Source organism: Acyrthosiphon pisum, chromosome A2 (assembly GCF_005508785.2).
Source record: "Acyrthosiphon pisum isolate AL4f chromosome A2, pea_aphid_22Mar2018_4r6ur, whole genome shotgun sequence".
In the NCBI taxonomy this organism is placed as follows: domain Eukaryota; kingdom Metazoa; phylum Arthropoda; class Insecta; order Hemiptera; family Aphididae; genus Acyrthosiphon; species Acyrthosiphon pisum.
The window spans coordinates 31,693,834-31,717,753 of NC_042495.1; the positions used below are offsets into that span (position 1 = coordinate 31,693,834).

The 23,920-nt window shown below is 28.2% G+C and overlaps 2 protein-coding genes across 4 annotated transcripts in view; one reads left to right on the plus strand and one right to left on the minus strand.

Annotated features, from left to right (window-relative positions):
• The first annotated feature begins 5,186 nt into the window (after positions 1–5,186).
• LOC100571759 lies at positions 5,187–13,786 on the plus strand. The gene is made up of 8 exons (XM_003240450.3): positions 5,187–6,128; positions 6,230–6,328; positions 9,015–9,068; positions 10,530–10,682; positions 11,758–12,032; positions 12,638–12,796; positions 13,305–13,381; positions 13,465–13,786. The coding sequence occupies exons 1-8, from the start codon at positions 6,090–6,092 to the stop codon at positions 13,554–13,556; spliced, it is 948 nt and encodes a 315-aa protein (XP_003240498.1). The 5' UTR covers positions 5,187–6,089; the 3' UTR covers positions 13,557–13,786.
• A 2,575-nt stretch (positions 13,787–16,361) lies between these two features.
• Positions 16,362–23,920, minus strand: part of LOC100162092 (replication protein A 70 kDa DNA-binding subunit-like) — a 10,866-nt gene continuing 3,307 nt past the window's right edge. The window contains 6 exon segments of one of the 3 annotated variants that reach the window (NM_001162042.2): positions 16,362–16,693; positions 16,751–17,009; positions 17,668–17,777; positions 17,865–18,063; positions 18,426–18,588; positions 18,698–18,783. In NM_001162042.2, coding sequence (NP_001155514.1) covers positions 16,494–16,693; positions 16,751–17,009; positions 17,668–17,777; positions 17,865–18,063; positions 18,426–18,588; positions 18,698–18,744 — 978 coding nt within the window. In that variant the 5' untranslated portion in view covers positions 18,745–18,783 and the 3' untranslated portion in view covers positions 16,362–16,493. 3 annotated transcript variants of the gene reach the window in all.

Sequence of the window (23,920 nt, forward strand, 5' to 3'; positions counted from 1 at the left end):
GAGTAAAGTAACTTATTACAAAAAAGATGGAGAATAATATTTTTGAGGGAATGACATATCAATTTTATATTATATTATTATTTGACTTTTGTATTCTACTTTCAAAACAAACAAAAAAATTCTGTAAATTTAAATGATGTTTAAATTGTTTTGAGACAATATTTAGACAAATCGATATGTCATTCCCTCAAAAATATTATTCTCTATCTTTTTTGTAATGAGTGACTTTACTCTAAGATTACTTAAACACATAAAAAAAATGATTTCGCGTAAATGTGTTTTGTCTATGTGGCGTGTAAGCCAGAGATAGAAAACAAATAGTGCGCTGACAGCCTCTTAATAGGAACTTTGTTTGTATCTGCATAGATGTAACATCTGCGTAAAGTTAAAAAATATGTTCTAAGCACAGTGTATTTCTTAAAATGTGACCCTCGACTACAAAGGCGATTTGCAAAAATGCTAACAATATAATAATGATAGTAGAATCGGTTTTATTTTAAATCAACTTTAAAAGATCACAATATTATTATGTAGTACCTACCTAATTATGCCAGTCAATGAGATCTCGTAGTAAATGAGTCCTATTCCACTACATACAAGGTGGGAAAAAACAAAGTCCTTCATATGATAACATTCATACTCAGTATGTCAAGTTTAATGAATATGGCAGTTTTTTTTTACTCAAAATGGTTAAAATAAATTACAGTCGTGCAGAGCAAACTTCTATCATGAATATTTAGTTATTTATTTATATTATTTACAATTACAACGGGCTTGAGACCATTTTAACATGTATATACTTACATTTGATTTGGTTTAGGTACATTATAGTATTTTATAATAGTAGACATATTGTGAGAACAATTATTATTTTATGGACGTGTGACATCATTTTTGCAATATTTTTGTGTAGTGTACATTTTCGAGCGATAAGTCGCTCAAGAATATCTGACTACAACCTAAGAAGAATTGAATATTATTTTAATTTAATGTTTAATTTAAGCCTTTAAATATTGCATCGTTCAGGTCATGTATAGGCATTTTGATGTTAACTGAACAATACATGGTGTGTTACTGTGACAAGTAAATTGAGTAAATCTACCTACACATTTGGAATCCTGCACCGTGAACCATTATTATTCATTTATCTGTACTGAAATTTAAAATTGTGAGAGTTAATTATATTATTTGAATTATAATGTTTGTTCAGTGTGTTTACATGGCACAACTGAAACGATTCAATTGTTATTAATTAATTAAAAATATATTATATATTATATTATAGAGAAAATAAAAGTAATAATGATTTCACTACTAATAGAGAACTGTGAATAATGACCCAGATACATAACTTATGTAATATAAATTTGATATTTACTCGTCAATGACATTTTAAAAAATGGTTAGGTATGCAAATATGCAATACCTAGTAGGTAATAATATTAATTTAAACATAAGTATACCTACCTACTTTTGTTCAGTAATTACATTTTACTGCTATTTTGTTTTACCTTATGTCCATTTAAACATTATGATTTGTTATTTTTGCTTATTATCATGTTAACGCGCTGAATGAACTTCAAATTTAGTCTAGGATTATATTGTTTTAATTTATTTATACATATATTTTTAGTTTTTACCAAACATAAGACTGATTTTTGTCCCATGGTTGACCTTGGTTGAGGTAAAAATTCCCTTATAACATTGTTAATAATCGAAACAACATTTTATATTTAATAATTAAATACAACTTTTTTTCTAAAACTTTTATTTTGTAGGTATCTCTTAAAAATATTTACCCACATATACTGTGAACACATGTATACAGTGGCGGGCTGAACTTGAATTTTAAATGACGCATTTTCATAATTATGTACTTACCACCGCCATCACCATCCTATTTTTACTTATAACAAAGTTATGATGTTAATAAAATGTGATCAAAAGAGCAAAGAGGTCAGGCTTTAGCATGTAATTCGGCGCCACAGTCACGGGGTGGCACCACTCCCTTTGAAAAGTTGACGCAACTGCGTCAAAATTGACCACTTCGGCTCGCCAATGCATGTCTAATTTAGAAATTAATGTTTTATGACGTAAATAGACTTTTTATTTATGCTTTTTATCATCACTTTTTGTTCGTAATATAATGACTATCGGCTATAATGACTTATTTTAAACGATATGTCGGTGGTCGTTACAAGCGATATCTATTATACTGTCTATAAATACGTCTCCGTTCATATTCCATACAGCTTACCACATCGGTAAACGTATAATAATATGTAGGTACTTTCGCGTGGCCATAAACCCTAATATTCTATTTTATTAATATTTCGTACGCAACAAAAAAATTGTTTTTGGGGGGCGTTTTAGGCTATAACCCCTCCCCCCCCAAACCGAATTTCACCATCAGTTATTACATATTAGTTTGGTACCTACATAAGCGAAAAATTGGTAGCTGGTAATTTGGTACTTGCCAATATAATATTACGTAGGTACATCGTAAATAATATTTTCATTATTATGGTCTAATGGTCTATACTAGGGTGACCATACGTCCTGTTTTATACAGGATTGTCCTTTATTTTGGCTTTGTGTCCTGTTGTCCTGACAAACTTCTCTCAGGACGCTTTTTCTCCCGTAATATCAAGTCTGTCCTATATTAATCCCGTTTTTACTGTTAATTTCTAATTTTTGAAATGTTTGAAATTATATTATTATATTATAATCTATACTTTTCAAATGTATTTTTGGATTTTTGTTTTTAACATTATAATTATTGCATCACTCTTTTTTTGGTGACGTAAACCGTACATATAATAGTATATTAATTACCTACCGGTGCGACCAATTCGTTATCAAATGTGATCATATTGCAAAATAAATAAATATTAATAATAGCCCAATAAATAATAATACCTACCTCCATATCGTGCTCAAGCGTTATCTTATCGGACAAAAAAAAAATATAATAAATTCTTATTAATTTAAAAATTATATATATTAAATTATTAAAATATAATAATATGATAATATTTTTGTCCTATATTTTATTTTTTTAAATATGGTCACCCTAGTCTATACTCTATAGGTATTATGCGCATTGGGAAAACTGTTAGTGCATTTTTTCTAGTAAAAAAGTGTTGATGAATGACATAAAAACTATTCAGAAAAAATAATTGCTATATCAATGTACGTATATATTATAGGTAAAACGTATGATTTTCTCTTCGAGAGATGAGTGCTTCGGTTTTACAATCATATACGTGTTTTTTTTTTGTCTGAAGACATATTTAAATATTTTATACATGTTGGGTTGTTAATGAAATAAATTGTCAAGTATTTTTCAAATTAATCAGAAAACGAAAAAAACAAACAGGGTGATTTTTTGAGCATGCTCACCTTATGTTTATACTTTAATTATGCATATTATATTAAAATTCCGATTTTTAGAATTTTTATATACATTTTAAGATGACATTTTAAAATAATGAGATTTTTTGTACCATTTAAGGCGATGATCCTGTAACACTTGTAACGAATGTCGTCATCGACATCGTACATTACTCCCTACGTTGAGCACGGCTAATATGCTGAGTGTTAGCAATGCTTGCATAGTGTTAATATACGACCGGGACACCTGGCGGAAAGGAGTTAAATAGAACAGTCGATAGTCGTAAGTCGTAAGTGAACAGTCAACAGTCAAGAGTCAATAGTCATAATCGATGGAGGAGTCTATGGTCGGCAATCAATAGTCAGAGTGGATGGTCGATAGTGGAACTCGATGGTTGACAACGACCTTAAGAGGACCTACGGAAGACCAGCTCAACCCACATTTGGACATCAGCACCCACGACACACCATGGCCCGATCAGTAACCCTGAGTTATAATTTATAAGTATACTTTCGCTGTTGTAACTTGTATTAGATAATAACAATACATTAATATTCAATAACAGATATATATATATACACATTGAGTACTTTGCTTCACATAAGGTAACCCTGATCCCTAGTAATAATATCACACACCGAGGTCGAGTCTCCGAGACCTCATTAATATAAACAAAACGACACCCGCGAGAGCGAGGTGAAGATGAGACGTTACACACTAAAAATGTCTTTGTTTTCCAATAAGAATCTCCATTTTTCACTTTAATTATTTAGCAGATATATTTTTTTAAGAATTCTGATTCATCTAAATCAAAATTCAGACGAGCGCATTGTTTTTAAGCTACCTATATACATTTGTGGTGTAAGGATAATAATATGTCTACGACAACAGGTTAAGTAAATTGTAAATGAGGGCTTAGATGATTTTAAAATGTACGTTATTACTATTGGTCTATCAATATCAATAATTTGTAAAAATTATCCAATAAAATATACTATACAATTACATATTATTATAGTTTATATTTTTGTAAACCATTTTTAAGGATTATCATCCTTAGTAATAAACGTTTAAATAAATGAGAAACTACTCATCAGACTTTTGATGTAGATACATCAAAATGTTCACGAAAATCGTACGTTAAATAGCTTACAGCAAATAGTGGTGTTCTCGTTTGAAAAATAAAAGTTAGCATCGCCACAGGACCCTCCTTTAAGGTCAGTACGAAAAATATCAGCAAATGAAAATAATATGGCCTTTAGTTATGATTAAAAATTCTAAAATCCAAAATTTGAATAAATATTCTATTAAAGGAAAAAATGGAAGTGAGCAAATGAGCATGCTTAAAAAATCATCCTGTATAATATAATATGTTAAAAAGCAGGTAAGTGGATGTCGCTCTGCTGTACAGTAGATTACAAGTGGGTAATTGTATATTGGTTGTATTGAACTTGAATCCAATGATATAATATCATTGTATAAGAAAAACGTTTCTGAGCGGAGATGGTTTGTCATTCTAGATATTTTATATTTTGTTATTATTTATTTTATCATGTAAGTTGAATTAATATTAAAATATTATAATTTTTTATTCGTTTCTATGGTGATAAACAAAGCGTTAGAAATTAAAATCCTATTTTTAGCGTTTTTTCGTAATTTTCCGGTGGTTTTTCCCGTGGCATTAATTAATAACTATTGAGAAAATCGAAAAATGACCTCTCTAAAGTACCATCTTGATCCAATTTGCTAAAAGATAAGGTACTATATGTTGAAAGCGAAACACTCCTTCTGGAAGAAATTTTGTATACAAGATATACAAATAAAAATAAAAAATAAACACCATTGTAAAAACAATAGCTTCCTCGCTCCACTCAGAATCTAAAATGAGAATATTTACACAAAACTAATTACTGTTTTGAAGATTTACATATCCGATCCCCGACAGTACAATTTATTTTACTGATAATAATAATTATACCCACAAATAATTTTACTCTAGGGGAGTTAAACCCCTAACCCCCCTATGTATATGCCACTGCCTATATACAAGGGCTGGCGGTATTTCAAATTTTGTTACTGGTATCCGATATTTGTTTATTACCGGTTATACGGTATTTTCTGTAATTATCAAATATACTGTGCCTCGGTAATTACCGAAAATACCGTACCATCAGTAATTACCGATTTACGGTATACCGTTATTTTAAAATGCCAGATATCGGTGTTTTTTAAATACTGGTAATTACCAGTATACCCAACATAGCCCTACTATATACATAATGGATTATGTTTGGGGGTACATATAATTATTTAAACTGTAATTTTAAGTTTGAAGTATCATACTTAATTTTTATGATAAGTTAAACGTCAAAATTTTCATATGGCCGAAATATAACCATTAGTTTGACCTACTCATGTTTTTCCAACATGATACTTATCTGAAATTTAAATTATCAGTATTCAGTAGCTGGCTAATGATAAATGCAAAATGTTTGCCCTTCAAAAATGAGTATATAGCTCATACTACGCAACCGTATAAATAATCATAACATATTTAACTAAATTAAATTTTTTATAAAATTATTGTTTTTAACAATCTTAAAATTTAATCGTACATTACATAAATATCTTACTGATATTTAAGTAAAAATTTCTTAACTGAACTCTTAACCAAATTCCACATCAAACACAAGCAATGTCTCAAGTAAAAGAGTGTCTAGAGAGATCATATGAAGTACGAAAAGAAAAATAATATTTTAATGATACAACGCGACATAATATATGTCTGTGGTATGTAAATAACAATTTATTAACAAAACTATACTTTCATTACAGTGTTCAAAAGTACCAAATGCCATTCCTAAAGCTTGTTTGCAGAATGTTGAAAAAAAAAATTGTGAATTTCAAAGGGCAAAGACTTGCCAGGCTCTAAAGGTGACAAAACCATTTTAAAAACTTCTCAAATGTATGTATTTATATGAGCGATAGACTTATCGGAGTTGTATATTTTTTATCAACGGAATTCTAAATAGGCAATAAGCTAGGTAACGTTTTTCCAAAATTATCCAACTTTTGGTAGTTTATAACAGGGTTGGTAATATACTCGTATAAAACGTATAAAACGTAAAAACGTATAAAACTAAATAACGACTAAGACATACTAAATGTCCTTAAATTTAGAATACAATTAAAAACAATACAAATTTCTTTTTTTGTAATTTTAACCCGTCAGTGACCGCGATGTGAGCGGCGCTCACCTCATTAGTATTTTGAGATCCACTTATTTATTTATTACTTGATTCATCTGATACTATTTATACCTTCAATCCACACACGTTTAAATATATTTTGACAACTATAATAATTTTATAAATAATTCTTGATTAGATATCGACGTGCAATGTTGTTAATATCCATAAATTGCACTTACTCAATACGTCAACCCAATACGTTTTCAAAAACTCAAAACCTATATTTAAGGAGCACACAACATTCATATGGGTACTTTATAATAATCAGCAAAACATTCCAAACCACTAGGGCAAAGATGAATGATAATGATTATATTATTATTATATAATTATGTATAAAAAATTATAAATTCGTTTTTAGTGGTTAACAATTTATAATCAAGAAAAATTGTAAGAACATTTTTTGTAAAAAATTAAACTATTAATAATTCGTTGTTGGTTTCAATATTTTATGTTCATTATATAATAAATAATGATGGAAAAACAACGAGGTGAGCGCAGCGCTCACTCATTACCAATGGAGGGACTTTGCATAGCGATACCAACGACGGGTTAAGTATTATAACAAAAACATATATATTTTTATTAATATAACAAATTATTTAATTATCACAAATATCTTTTTTGTTATTATAAAATAATAATTATTAATATCAATGTAGTTTATTAAGACAGAATAAATATGAACTAAATGGTACTATTAATAATTAATATAAAAAAATTATCACAAAATATGACAATTATTATTTATTATTATACATTTATAACTTTATTAAGTATAAAACGTATAAGACTAAGTTGTTTTATACTATAGGTACGTTTTATACGTTTTATTCTGTATTGTGTTTACGTTCCAACCCTGGTTTATAATGAAATTGGTTACATACATTTCGGCTAAATAATCAAAATCCTATTGTGGACTTAGCATCATAATATGTTGTGTCGTGTATAAATTGTAATTGGCAAATAAATACCATATTTTGGGAAACCATGATTTACGTTTTTTGAATTCCAATATCATAGGTCAGGTTATTAGTTATTAGTATTAGGTTAGTTTATACTTAATGAATTTAAAACATTTTTCACGACTTAATCAACTCCACTTAATTATAATAAAAAAGTTTCAAACATTTGTAAAAAAAAACTACATGACTGAAATAGGTACGTGTTTTACAATAAACATTTTCTTAAAACCAGATTTACAACTTAGTTAGGTATTTTGAATTTTTCGAAAAAAAACTATGTCAGATTTACATTTTTTTTTATTTTCAATAAGTATAAAAAATAAAAATAAAAATGTATACTGTACCAACATGTTGCGCAAGTGTCTGTTAATGAAATATAATATATAAAAAAACAGACAAAAGCATATTGATTAGAACAATACAGGTAGGTACAAGACTTTGTCTATTTTCCTATTTACTATTTTAATTTCTATTTTATCATAATAATATAATATAATGGTCTACAAAAGTTTTAATAATACGTATCACATGCAATCACATAAATATATTTTATAATTGATGAAAATCAATGTTTAGTGCATCTATACACTTACCTATTGGAATTATTAAATAATATGAAATAAAAGTACAAAAATGAATAATTTAACTATATTAAACTTATTTAAAGTACGCTAATATAACAGAGTTATATAATATTGATTTTATTATTAGGTATTGATTAATAAATAATATCAATAGTTCTGATGGTTCGTAGAATAATACAATTGGAAATTTGGAATATTTAGAGCATAATCATTGAATGTTTATTGTTTGTTGGTAAGAGGCATTTATTTCTATAGCCTGGACTTTATTTTTATTTTGGAGCTTTTTCCACTAAATTATTGTGTCTGAAGCTCACCCTCCCCCGCCACAAAAAAATTACATCATTAGATTATTTATTATTAAAGCTTGTTGTTTTTCCAGAAATTATAGGTAGTTACAATTTTGAACGTTGATGTTTTTTTTTTCAAATTTGATTATTGTATTAGAATATAAATATAAAATTTGTATAAGAAAAGGTTTGTGGCAATCACCGATCGATTATTTTATTGAAAATTATTTTTAGATTTATAGAAAAAAATGCTAATTAAAATAATATTTGTAATTATGATCACTTGTGTGCAAGGAAAATAGGAAATTCGCAAACTTTCAAGCAGCCACCCTAACAAAATTTCTGAGTGCACGCCTGAATATAGGTTCATTTAAGTATAAATATTATAGATACTAACCACAACGCTATAAGTGAAATTTGACTGGATTTGTGGAATTATTACAAAATTAGATTGGTTTTACTCGTGTTGTACAATAAAAATGCTCAACTTGAGTGATTGCTTAATAGTTAATTATACTGTTATTGATTTTCAGAATCGGTTCAAGTACGTGCAGCCTTGTCGACGGGATTCGTGCAAACCAATCTCGGTAAGTACACCTCGTAATTCGTATCTAAATTATAGGTACCCGGTCCTCGCGTATATTGGTAACGACCTGTTGACCATTCGGTATTCCATATAGATGTCCTATATAGTGGACGCTGTTTGCGCACGTATTAATATTTTTTTTTTCTGAATTCATAACAACTCGTTTGCGCACAGAATTAAGAACAATGAAAACCAGCTTGTAGGTACAGTTCTGAGTTTGCGCGAATAAGCTGTATAGCCATCCTATATACCTAGATAATATTATATTAATATTATCAACCATTTCAGTCTAAAATTATGTTGAAAATACAATCGGTAACGTCACAAATTAACTTTGTGCGTAACCGTTCGAATAAAAAGTAAGTACTCGAATTGCGGTAGGACACCGGGAGACATTAGAGCCCCCCCTTCATATCATATCATTACGAATAAGACATTTGAAATTTTAGGTATGCACAATTTTTTTGCACTTATTAATCACCCTCCTATTCTTTTTCCAATTCAAACACTGTGGAATCGTGAATAGCCGCTGTAAACGGACAACAGGATTAATATAATATTATTTATAATATGGGTAATATATTATATAAATATTAATTGGACAGTAGGAATGTCACTAACGTATAATGATATCTTTTACGTATTATAGTTTTCAGCGTCAGGTGTAGGCACCAAATCTTGAATGGTAAACATACGACAATATGCAATATAAAATATATAGGTTCCTGACCCAGTTGAAAGTTCACGAATTTTGTCTTTTACATGTTTTCGAATTATTTCATTTGGCGGAACGTTAAAATACTTAAATACCTACTCAACTTTAAAAGCATTGTTCGCAGTAAAAAAAATATTATACAATATATTATTCTCAAATTTTATTTTTATTTTACATAATCGAAAAATAGAAAGTACATACCTAAGCTAAAAATAATTATTAAAGTATTTAAAAATTAATATTTGATTTTAAATACAGATACCTAGTACCTACTATACGTATTTGAGTGCTTAAAAAGTACTTGAAACTTTTACTCGAGTACCTACTTTACAACACCGCCTGATCACATGTATTGGTAGCTACCTGTTGATTATTCGATATTCTTCCTTATATGTATTATATATTATGATAATAATAATAATAATAATAATACTATCAACCATTTCAACGTCTAAAATTGCTTTTAAAATACAATTGGTGACGTCAATATTGGCACCTTTATAATTTTGAACAATAGGAACTTTCTTCAACTTTAAATGTATTACATAATTGTAAATTATTAATTGTTAATTATTAACGTTCATTATTATAATAATATATAGTCATCTATATTATGAATTTTAACAATCAGCCATGAATAGGGCTAATATTGTATACCTATACCTACCATAATATATTAATGTTTTCTATCTATAATATTCATGTTTCGATAATTCATTAATTTAATTTTTACCTACCTATGTACAGCAACCGACCGTGTGTAAAACACCATTCACCGACGACACCATATATACTCATTCGTACTACGAACATGACGTGTGTGAAAATCGTCCGAAACCCTTCACGCACCCGGATCACTTGGTCATGGCTGGAAAATTTCAAGACCAAACGTCTCAAAGGGTTAGTGAAGTGTTTACTTGCTTATTTTTTTAATCATGATTAAGTTCAAGATCTTAATTTCAGTTCTCTGAATTATGAAACAATTTTTAAGCTTTCCCTTCCATCTCCCAAGTATTTTATAAAAAATATAATTATAAAAATGTTATAAGATCCCCACACTGTTATATTAATAATACATTGAAATGAATTGTTGTGCTAGTGCCCAAAGCACAAATGAGGGGTTCAGTGGGACGATAGGGGGGGGGATAAACCGTAACCACAACCCCTAAGCACACTACTGATTTGCAGCAGCTTTTCGAAATAAAAGCGATTTTTTTTCATTGTGACAACTAACCCCGCGGTCCCCTCTCCTTACAGTAATATTATATACAAAAATAAATTATAGCTATGTCCAGAATATAAGAGTAGGTAAATGATTTTTGTGGGCTTCAAAAAAATGTGTTAAAAAAAAAAATTTCGTTTTTACATTAGTACAGTGGTTCCAATATTAGAATAAAGCCACGGACCCCTAGCTAAAACTTAAATTGCTCCGGGGACCCTTATTTTGTAAATACTTAGTTTTAAATTTGAATAAATTGATTATTTACCTTTTTTACGAGTTTCAATGGTCCGAAAATACCCGAATTTCAAACCACTAAAAATTTAATAATTTCACTAAAATTAAAAATCACAACACTTCTACACAACCATGGACGACTCTCTTGCCACCAATTGGGAACCACTAAATTAGTGTATTTTTGTGCTATTTTTCCACATATAGTCGCCATCCCTCCCGACGTAAGTGGTGAGGCTAGGATTCATATTTTTTTTAATGTCCGCCTTGTAGAACTCTGACGCCACCTCCTTCATCTTCTTGTTGACCTCCCCCCCTCCACTCCTTCGGACATTTTTTTCTACCTATGCACATCTCCAGGGAAGTAGTGAACAGATTTTAATCTGGACGCGTCAGGTCTATAGGGAATGCTGTGGGTGGTCCAAGACATCCCATCCAAATGAGGCCAACAGTTGATTCGCGACGTGGGCCCCGGGGGTCATCTTTAATAATAATATATATTACATCTCACGTCTGCATTAGATGAGTTATCCGGTACAGTGCATATCGACAGTGAAGAAAATCGTGCCCAAGGATAGTTGTCTGGGGTTCGATGGACCGATGCGGTTGACCACCACCCAGAAACACGATTATTACGTGCCTTGCAGTAACGACGGCTACGGGCGTAGCAAGAAATTCGTTCAGCCCGACAACCTGGTGGTCGATTCTGACTGTCCGATGTCGGGGCTCACCACGAGCTACTGTTCGTACCAGCCTGTTTGCGTGAAGCGAGAGAACAATTTTAAACCGAACAAATGGTGAGCACCGACGCAGTGTCTAACTTGACGTCAAATTTAAGTTTTTTTTATAAAAGTCGGCAAATGTTTATTGAACAGCCCGTAAAACCGAAAAAAAATCTGTTCCCTCATCTGCTCATTTCCGCTTTCATTTTTTTGCGTGACAGAGTGACGAGTGTATTATATCGTGGTGGGATGTGGGGGGAGGTGGAGGGTATTTTAGAACTAGTAAGAGAAATGCAGTGTCGCGCGATAAGTCGCGTATCGGTGGAAATTCCGAAATTATCGTCGGAAACCGATGAAAACACGATTAACCGTTGGAGGTAATAATTTAAGATCTTACCTCCAAATATCAACCGTAATCTATTAACCATCACCAAATTATTTCACTTGTCTCATTGATGAACATATCTCGCCCTAAACCACTCTCCTCCACACACTGGACAATTTATTATTGTATTTTAAAGATATTTGTGTTTGGATTTGCAATATTAATTTTGCACCTTGTGTCGTGATTATTATTTTGGCACCGTACTTGGCACTCCTAAGGACCAGGGCTGTAGCAGGGTGTAAATGAAAACTTATTTTGACGTGTCAATATTTATATTCATATTAAATAATTATAGTTATACCGTACCCGTGGATAAAATGGACCTAAACACGACTCATAGATCCAGCTACAAGGTAATAGAACAACAGGGAAAAATCCAAACACCGTGGGCTGCAAAACTAGGCTATTGCAAACCGAAAAATTCTATGGAATACTGTACGATGTATAACTACAGGTAAAGTTTTTTTTTTTATAAATTCTTAACTCAATATAGTACCAACTTACAGTAACATGTGCAAACTAACTCATTGTTATAACATTGATATTGTTTTCTAATAACGTAATTAAAAAAAAAAATTAACGAAAAACCATTCATATCGATTAAAATAATAACATTGAGTGGTTAAACAAAACTAATAGTATGGTTAATAGAAGGTACCTATAACAAAATCAAAAAAAAAAAAAATTAATTACAACGATAAAAGTATTTTTACTTCATATATAGACCCGTGGAAATTAAAAATGTTCAACATATTGTCGTATTAAATGTCTAAAAAATATAACATGGCATTTGTTAGGCATTTTTTGAAATAATGAATGTTTAATATTAAAATAATCACCCTGTATACAAAAATTATTATCACTAGCGGAAAACACAAACAATATTAACAATAATGAGCTATATTAAATTGATATGCCATCGAAATAATGTAATTTTGTTTTTTTCGGTGATTTTCACGCAGTTACAAGGAACCGGGTGCTTACATGTATAAGGATGATGGTGGAGATGCTGTTAATATCATGGCGGACAGTGATTTAGGTAAGATAAGAGTTATTGTTATTTGAATGGTAATTATTATTATGCAAACAAAGCCATGTGAATAATATCATACTTTTTACTAGCCAAAAACTGTTGTCCGTTCACGTGTCTAGCTGACGGTGTAGATAGTGAACTTAAATCAACATTTACGAAAGCACATCATTTTGGTGATTAGACTCTGAAACCGTTACAGCCATAGTTTACTATACAGAAATAAACACAAGATTTTTAAACCGTTCTAAATATCATCACGACTGGTGGTCCTGTGTGCCGGAGATCGCTAATATTGACTTCAATAACACTTAGATGGAAAACGTTTAAAAAAAAATACAGACAGCAAATATTACTTACTACTGTGATGTTAAAAATTTAAATAAATCAACAATTTTTTTTTTACAAACAACATAGGTATGTCGTTTGTTTATTTATGATTGAATTAGAAATGTATTATAATCGTAATTAATTGTATATAAGTTACCTAACGGATTATGCAATGGTGTATTTGATAGCAGTCTCAAAAATATTTTTGATTAGTTTAGTGATTATAAAAAAAATATTTGAGTAGATAGGCAAAATCCAAAATATTTTTATTTACATATTGTAAAAATACCATTTATGATAAAATAGTTTAAATTTTACCTATCCAAAAAAATATTTTAGTTTTTTTATAAATTTTGTTTTTAACGTTTAAATTTCTCATAGAAGTTCTTAAGGTTAGTGCCATTTTACTCTTAATATTGTTTAAAATTTAATGATGTAGTGTATTATACAAAAATATGTATTAACTATTAAGGCCTAAAAAGATACATTATTTCGAAATTTGTAGCATTTACGTTGGACCAAATCATTAATCCTTTAGTTTTAATTGATTGAACTATATTGTTTACCATATACCTAAGATTAAGTGATTATAATATAATATTGTCCATAAGTGAACATATACTGAATTGAGTAAAAGGTTTTTAGTTTTTTTATAAAAAAAAATGTAGAAGGCAGTTTATTTAGAGTTTGGAAAAAAGCCCGCGTACCTATAACTTTCTTACTATATCTGAAATATTTTTAATATTATGAACATTAACTTGAAATATCAACTATTAACCAAGGTACAACACTCTCCCCGAACCTATAATTTCGTTAAGTAGGCATAGGCGAAATTTCAACTGTTGGCTTGGGGGGGGGGGGGGCTGAATATATTAAAGACAAGCAGACTATTGCAATATAGCATATTAAAATTGTATGTCCTAGGTTTTTTTTTGAAGGGGGGTTAGGTTAAGTTAGCCCTAAGCCACTCCCTCCCACACAATTTGCGCCTATGTAAGTAGATACCTATACCTACAGTTAATGTAGAAATTGTATTATTTGGTTTCTGATGTAAAATATAAATAAGTAGGTAGTTGCAATAATTAATCTTACACATTTTTCAATTCACTTTTTAAACTAATATCTATATAATTATACATACATAAGTAGTTTTACAATTTACGAAAAAATTAAATCCTTGAATACTGCAACATATAATAATACCCTACCGGGTGAATTTTTTATCAAACAACACTCATTATTTCAAAAAGTGTAATTTTTTTAGAAAATATTTTTTTACATAGTTTCTAGTCGCTTATTATAAAACAAAATTTTTACTAAAAAATTTTTATTTTTAAATATTTTTTATCCTTATATTTTTTTAAGTTTTCACTTTTTCTCTGCTCATCAAAACTTTAAATACTTATAATTAGTGATGTAAATTTTCGTGAACATTTTCATGAAAAATTTATAATTCATCATATTAATTTCTTATCAATCAAATCTTTTGATATTTTATAGCTGTAGTATATTTAACCTTCATAATTATATTTTAAAATATGCACTTTTATTACCATTTACCCATTTTAATATAATGTTGGTATTATTCTTATGAACATAATATAGTAAATTTAAAATACAAACCATTAAATATATATAATATAACCTATATCAATATATAATATTTAACTCGGTAATAAATGTAAATTTTCATCTTTTATTAAAAATGTTGTATTTTTACTTCAGTATAAATTATGAGTGTATAATCGTTTTGTTAGAATTATTGATTTTTCAATTTTTAACGGAGGTAATTTATTGTATGAGTTACTTCCTCAATTTTACGCGAATTATATTTTTTATAATTATAAGTGTTTTGTTTGACTTTAACGTTATACTTGTTACAATGTAAATAAAAATGAAACAGTAATTTTGTAAAGTATTTTAAAACTTTATTTAAACTTAAAAATTAATTAATTTAAGAAAAGTACAAAAATAATAAATTTTCAAATTTTTAAAGAAAGTTGAAAATTTTCAATAAAAAAAAAAATTGTCAATTTAAAATTGAAAATTGTCAACCTTACATCTCTACTTATAACTAATAAATTACTCGCCCCAAATTCGATTTTCATGTATCGAAATACTAAGAAAAATATTCTGCTTTGGAATATAAAATTAAAACCCCATGTTGTCATCCAAAAAAGTAAAAACTTAAAAAAATATAAGGATAAAAAATATTTAAAAATCAAATTTTTTAGTAAAAACGTTGTTTTGTAAGCGACTAGAAACTATGTAAAAAAATATTTACAAAAAAATGTATACTTTTTTAAATACCGAGTATTGTTTGATAAAAGAATCAGCCGGTATATCTTATAACACATTTTCAGAAAAAAAGTTGAACACTTCAACAAATTCAAGAATTTAAATTAAATTACCATTTCGATTTTAGATCCATACGAATACTAATATTTCTTATTCTCTATCTCAGGTATGGGCAATTCAATGCTCTACTATAGGGCCAATTTTGAATGTGCAAAAATCTAAATGTTAATAAATTGTTCATAATAATATTATGACTATATTATAGTAATTAAGATTGAAATATTTAAAATTAATTTTACCGGTTCTCAGTAAAAACATAAATACAATAATATGTAAGTATAAAATTGAAAATTTATACTAATAGGTAATAGATGTTTATTTATTTTTCTGTTTATTATTATTATAATTCAAATGAAAGTGCAAATTGAGAATAATATGAAATGTATTAAAATGTAATACATATAATAGTGTATATATAGCATCTATTATAAAATTAGTTCTCCAAATGACTTTTAATACTCTCTCGTTCGATTGAAAGTCGTTGTTTCTTAAAATTTAAATCAGTTCTTTCCCTTTTTATCTTATGCTCTTCATCATTCAGCTCCAGTAATCTTTTAGAAATCAAATCGTCATCAATTTTGTTTTGTTGCAAAATACGTTCGTTAATAGTTTTATTTCTATTAATTTGAGATACTATAATAAAAGTTAAATATTAATAAAACAAATTAATATTTTTAATTCATTACATACTTTCAAACATATTAAGTTCTTGAGAACCGATAGACACTTGAGACAGATTTAATAGTTTTTTTTTTTCAAACTCTTTATACCAGATTTGGAGATCAAAGGTTTCATTCCAATAAGGATTAATTATGATTTCTGAAGATCCAGTCACACTTATTTTATTGACATTTTTGTAATTAATAATTTTTCCTCCCATTATTGACATAATATCCCCTTCGTTGGCATTAAAATTAGTAGCGTCTATATCCCATAGAGTAACGGTAACCTAAAAAAAGCAATTTTTATATAATTATTGTATCTTGTAGGATAAGTACATTCGTTTATAATTAAAAATGAATGAACTTGTAACAGTTAAGTTTTTTTTTTTTTTTTATTGATCCTGAAGCCCGGAAACTAAGGCTATTAGCTGTTTGTTTTTCGTTTGTAGGAAAGCAATTGTAAGTTTGTAAACACGTGTGTTTTTGGTTTGGCAGATTTTTTATCGGGCATCATGTACTTAAAACAACTGTAGAGAGAAACATATTGAAAAATATATTTTATATTGAAAATTATTATTTTGTACTAATACTATACTTGTTAGTTAATTAATATGTTTTAAAAATAAAAAAATAAATAGGTACTTTGAAGTCACAGTCTTATAATAATGAGGTATCTACTTAACAATAATAATTTAATTTAGACATATTATTGTTTAATTTGCTTGTAAAATTAAAGGTTATCTTGTTATTTTCTTTAATTATTATTATTATAACTGAATTATGAACTATGAATTATTCAGCAACTTATCTGGTTCTATATTGATCTAATGTAATGTCATATTTAATATATTTATATTTATTTATTTAAACACAATTTCAAGTTAATAAGTTAAGTTTGAGGAACATTAAACAAACAATAACAAATAAATTGCAATGGGCACTTACGCTTCTAGTACAGTCTGCTAGTATGATATTTCTTAATTTGTATGTATCATTAGAGTTATTTTTTTTAATTTCCTTTGACTGTTCTATCTCAATAATTACTCCAATAGTATCTTTCAGGATTGAAACACAATGTTTAAAAAATTATTTAAAGTATAATAGGTAAATACATTGTATTGCCAATATATCAGAATTATTACCAATCAAAGTGTTTTGGTCCATTGAAAATACATTTTCAATAGTTTTAAGCTGTGGATGACTGGGAATATCAGTAACTCCAAACTTCTGTATAATAATTGTTGTCTCATTAAAAATAATTTCATAATCATTTTTTGATTTGTTGTATTTTTTATCTGCTAATTGTATTTGTCCATTTTTAATATTGTAAACATTATTTTCCTTTTTAAACATAATAAATAAAAAATAAATACATAGGTACTATAAGAACTAAGGAATTGATAAAAGTTAACATCTACTCATCAAGTCTTAATAGAATAAAAATCAAAGAGATAAACATAGGTTTATTAAATAACGCAATTATCTTGTTAAATTCCAACCATGTTTTGGCATACCTACTAAATGCCTGTATCTAACATTAAGATATTTCATCACCATTCATCAAGTTTATAACCAGATAATATTTAACGGCCTTTAAATTAATGAGTAATTAATTATTAAGCATGAGAATGAGAAGTTATTTATATTTTGACGATATTTTCAACAATTTAGCATACAAAATATTATAAACATTTTCCAGTTACCTGAAGTTGTGAAAATAAACGGTCACAATCATCTCCAAAAGCCTTAGCTCTTATTTCAGTAGTTTTGTCAATTAATATTGCTGTAAAGTATTTTCCAGTGCCACGTTCTTTTTGATATGGGAGAACATTGGATTTTTTTAGTACACGTGCTGTGATTGACCAACTAAAAATCAACATACAACTATTATCATTAGTTTGCGCAACACGATGTAACTTTAATCGTGATGTGGTATTGAATTCAAGTAATTACATTTACCTGACAGAGTACTTACTTAATGCCATTCAAAACGTTCATCAAATCGGCAATTTCGTATTCCATATTTAAAAATTTCAAATGAAAGAAATATAAATTTGGAAACTGAAAATATTAATGGTTTAATTATCTAACCGAAAACAAAATGTAAGCAAAACAACCATGACCAAAATCCAAAATGAGTGCCAATATTTTGTACGTCCAGTAGGTACTAGGTAAGTATATTATTGATGGATGATACTTTGGAGAGAAATCAATGCAATCTATCTATCTAATCAATTAGTCCATTATATAATAAATGCTAGGTATTATAATATTTAAGTATACTTAGATATTTTTTTTATTTTTTTTTTTTTGTATTGTTTGTGTACCTTAAATATTAAGGGCCCTGGCTGCAATTTTTCAAATTTTATAGAATTGCGGAAAATTTGATACGTAATTTTATATTTTAGTTGCCACATCAATTATAACACTAGTCTACTACCCGATACCTATCTAGGAGGGGTTGATAGGATAAATTATATTGATCAAAACAGGCTTTACAGGAAAAACTCTCACACCTCGTAGATTGTTCCGATTTCCGTATTTTTTTTTTTTTTGTTAGATAGAGGAATATTTTTTACAGTGCGAATTGAACTTCGATTTTTGATGAAGTTGCTAAAAACATAAAATAACACAAAAACTAAAAAGTTGTAAGAATGGATTAAATTCAAACTTGTAATATAAGTTTTAGAAAAATAATTTTAAAAAGCCAAGTCCAATGTGCCCTGCAATAAGTCTTCTTCTATCTAACAAAAAAAAAAAAATTACGGAAATCGGACCAATCTACGAGGCATGAGAGTTTTTCCTGTAAGGCATGTTTTTGAGCAAAAAAACAAGTCGCCCGCACGCTCCTTAATTGATTTTATATTAAAAGATATATCATACTTGTTATAACTACAATTATTATACATTCATATCTGTTTGCAAAATCTATTAATATTAAACTCATAAACCTATAAATATGTATAAATAATCATTAATCGATATAGTATATTAAAATTAAAATTGAAGAAAAACAATCTAAAATAATTAGTAATGCTACATTCAATAATTAGATATACCTATACATAATTGTAAACATTATCCTGACAAATATAAATAGTTATGATACCTAACTAAAATACTTACAATGTACAAAAGTTTACATTAACAACATATAATAAAACATTTCTCTCATATAATGTCTCTAAAAATCTTATGTATAATTAATCAGTTATTATAAATACTTAGAATGCATATAATATTTGAATACAATCGTATTACATGAATCATAACATTTTCTTGTATAGAATGTTTCGTGTTAACTTTAAAGGTGGTAAAAGTATGTGTCGGGGCTTGCGTTTGAGGAAAAAAAAACGATTTTATGTTATTCACAATTTAAAACGTTACACGATTTTTGCGTTTATCGTTATTTAAAGTAGTGTTAATTACCTACCTATTAGATTTAAAAATAGTGACTAATGGAGGTAGGTAATACGGATACGGAATATAAAATAATAAATTTTTAGATTGTTTTCATGAAATAAATGTTTCTACGAAACCAATAGACCTTTTAAAAAAACAGATTTTAAAATATTTCATTTTCCGTTATTTTTCGTTCAATGCGATATTCTATAAATTACGTTATAATCATAATTCATAACGTTTAAAAGCCCCGGTATGTGTCAATTGTTGGGATTTCCTATTATTGATAATTCCACAAATAACTGATCATGCGAGTAAAGGAAGTTTCGTTCAAATCTATTGCCAAACTTTTAATGCTTGACCCTGGACTTTGTTTATTGCGATACTGAAACAGGGTCTTATAGGAAATTGAATTCGTTTAAGTTAAAAATGGTAATCTCTAGGAATCATAGAAATCCAAGCAGTGGCGCACGCAGGATTTTTAAGTGGGAAGGGGGGGGGCTTGAAAATTAGTTACAATTTTATTTTTATTTTGTCCAGTCTAATAATTTCAGACGTTTATTTGAGGTATTTTAAAATGTTTGTAACTTTTCCACTTTTATAGTAGAAAAAATACTCTGATCGCATAAACATCGATGCTGGATGTATGTTTTTGGAAGCGAATTGGATCTAATTGATACTTTTAGGAGGTCGAATTTGAAAATGCTCATTGCTTTCTAAAATAATTGGAGAAAAAAATTAAAATTTATTAAAATTGTTTGGTAACCAGCTTGGTTATACCGTCCTCATTTGGATTGTATTTGATTAATTTAAATTTGTTTTTCTATAAATGTCAATAAAAATTATTCATTCGGTCAAAAAGCTTAAAAATGTAAGTTTTTATTATAACTAAAATATTAACGATGCATAGGCATCATGGTTATGTTTTATAAGCATTTAAAGTTCAAATTTCGTCAAAACCACAGTTAATTTGTAGTTCAAAACTTATAAAATATTAAATGTATATAGATAAGGCTAAACAATTAAATACGAGGTCTTTCATACAAGTAATTCATACTTTTACCTAAAAATTACAGATAATTTATGAAAATTGGTATGCAAATACATATATGAAATTTACGTCTTGCTTACTATAGTTGACAGATGAAACTTGATAAATATTTTTAAAAAAGTAATAATAATATGGGCAATGGTGGGGGGACGGGCTTCAGTCCGTTAGCCCCCCCCTTCCCCCCCTTCGGACGCCACTGAATCCAAGGAATAACCTTGTCTAACCTAAATTTTTCTCTTGTCCCTGATCTGTAATAATTTTGGCTTCAATTAAATTGTTGTGTTGATGTAATATTATAAGACTGGTTCCATTACATAATTCTGGAGAGTTCAAGTTTCTTAACAGCATTATGAATATTCTTATTTTCAAACCTAGGTGGCTAGGGAATAAGATATAGTAAATACTACATTTAGTAGTTATTTTTATTTGAATTTGTACGTTATGTGCCTACAGCCGAATTTCATAGACAGTGATGCTGTTTGTGCGACTACTCAACGGGTGTAGAATCACAGTTTATGATGTGCTCCAGATAAGAAGTAATATGTAGGTAATTAGTTCAATTTGTTGTATGGAACTGGAGGAAATTGTGATAGATAAAACAATGAAAATGTAGTATATTCAATTAATCAATATGATATTACCTACTCTAGAGTGTCAAACATATTGTGAATGGTACTGAATACCAAAGTTAGTAAACGGCAAATGTCAATACGATATAATATGATATTACGTATTTACGTGATACCAGCTAAATAAATAAAAAATGTTGTGGTGGCACTACAGTACAATAATGTAATATATTATCTCGAAGCAGGAATTTCCAATTTAAACAGTGCAAATGTTGGTGTTTTTTTTTTCAACCGGAACTAACTAATTGTATATATTGTACTGAATCAAATGATACCTAATGAAGTGGAAAAAATCAGAAAAATTGTGCTGATGATCATTATGCAAAAAACTATTGACATCGTACCGTTAGAAATTGAGTTATTAAAGGAGACGTGCACATTTTTTAATTAGAAATTATGTGTTGCCAGCATGACAAGTTTCTCCATTCCATTTCGTATACGCAGTACAAGACTTTGGTAGTTTAGGTGTGAGAAAATTACGACGCATTTCATTGTAATTGCTATTTCACAACTTCAAGTAGGTATTATTATTATTATTATTAAATCACCTTATATTTATTATATTTTATTAAATAAAATAATTTTAATGTACTTCGTTGAATTGTAATTATTGCTAGTACGTATAAGTAATAAGTGTTGTTTAGTATTATTTTTAAATATGCACATATTTATGCACTTAGGAATTCAAAGATATGCAAAAAAATTCCTGTTTTGTAATAAAAAAAATAAACGTCTTAAAACAAATACAAAATATATTATGTGAACAAAAAAATACAATTTAAATGTCAGTATACTTCTGCATACAATTTATGTATATTTAAATGCAGTCATCCAGAATTAATGGCAAATGTAATGTCAATTTTGCAACGAGTACCAATATGAAATTACAAAATTTGATTTTATATTACAAAATTAAAATTTCTGCGATTTTCACGTAGCAATATAGCATAAATTTGTATTTCGGGACAGGCAGCACACTCAACTAATTGCATCGTCGATGATCAGAGCAGGAAATTATATTCGATATAAAATTAAATTTGGTGAATCAAAGCAAACATAAAAATAATTCATTGAATATCTATAAAAAAAATGCAACTTTTATGCAATTATATAGAAATATGCAATTTATAATCAATTTATAATCACAAAACAAAATGTAAATATAGAATCTAAGTATTAAAAAAGGTGGGTAAGTGGATGTCGCTCTGCTGTACAGTAGACTACAAGTGAGTCACTGTATAATGGATAGTATTAAATTTGAATTCAATGATAATATAATATCACTGCGTGAGGAAAACGATTCTGAACGGAGACGGTAGTCAGTCTAGGTATTAGACATATCATATACTTATCTATGGTATCAAAAAAAATATTGACCTAAAATAGGTATCTATAATAAATTCCAAATTAATCATATCACAATATCCATTAGGTACTTATGACGCGTTATACATCAACAACAAACCGTGGTTCTATTATGGATATAATATAATAGTATACTTAAATACTTTGTATGTTTCAAGTACCCACGAATAATATTATACAATCACAACAAAATAACTAAAATAGTAATTTCATCCAAATTTGAGCTTAAAATGTCTATAAAAATAAACTGTGCTTCTGTATTTTTTAAATTTTTTGGTAACAGAATAGACTACTTACGTGGAATCTTGTTTTAAATTTTCAAGCCTTAGACATAAAAGTTGAACATTTTATAAATTTTTAACTACAAAATAATTATTCAATTTTAAATTTGATAAATTTTGTCTAAATTCGATATTTTAATGCTTAACCAACAAATAAAATTTATTGATATTTATAGTAAAAAAAAATATTAAAAAAAGGTGGGTAAGTAGATGTCGCTCTGCTGTACAGTAGGTTAGAAGTGGGTCACTGTATAATGGATATAATTAAATTTGAATTCAATGATATAATATCACTGTATAAGAAAAACGATTCTGAGCGGAGACGGTTTGTCAGTCTAGTTATTAGACATATATATTAAAGGTATACTTATCTATAGTAATAAAAAAAAATTGACCTATAATAGATATCACATAAATTCCCAAATTAATCATATCACAATATCCATTAGGTAACGCGTTATACATCAACA

Bases quoted from the DNA above. Each gene is read 5' to 3' on its own strand.
- LOC100571759 (XM_003240450.3), top strand. From the start codon at position 6,090: ATGTCTCAAGTAAAAGAGTGTCTAGAGAGATCATATGAA. The intron at 9,069-10,529 runs GTAAGTACACCT...ACCTATGTACAG, and splicing joins ATTCGTGCAAACCAATCTCG to CAACCGACCGTGTGTAAAAC. The intron at 12,033-12,637 runs GTGAGCACCGAC...AAATAATTATAG, and splicing joins AATTTTAAACCGAACAAATG to TTATACCGTACCCGTGGATA.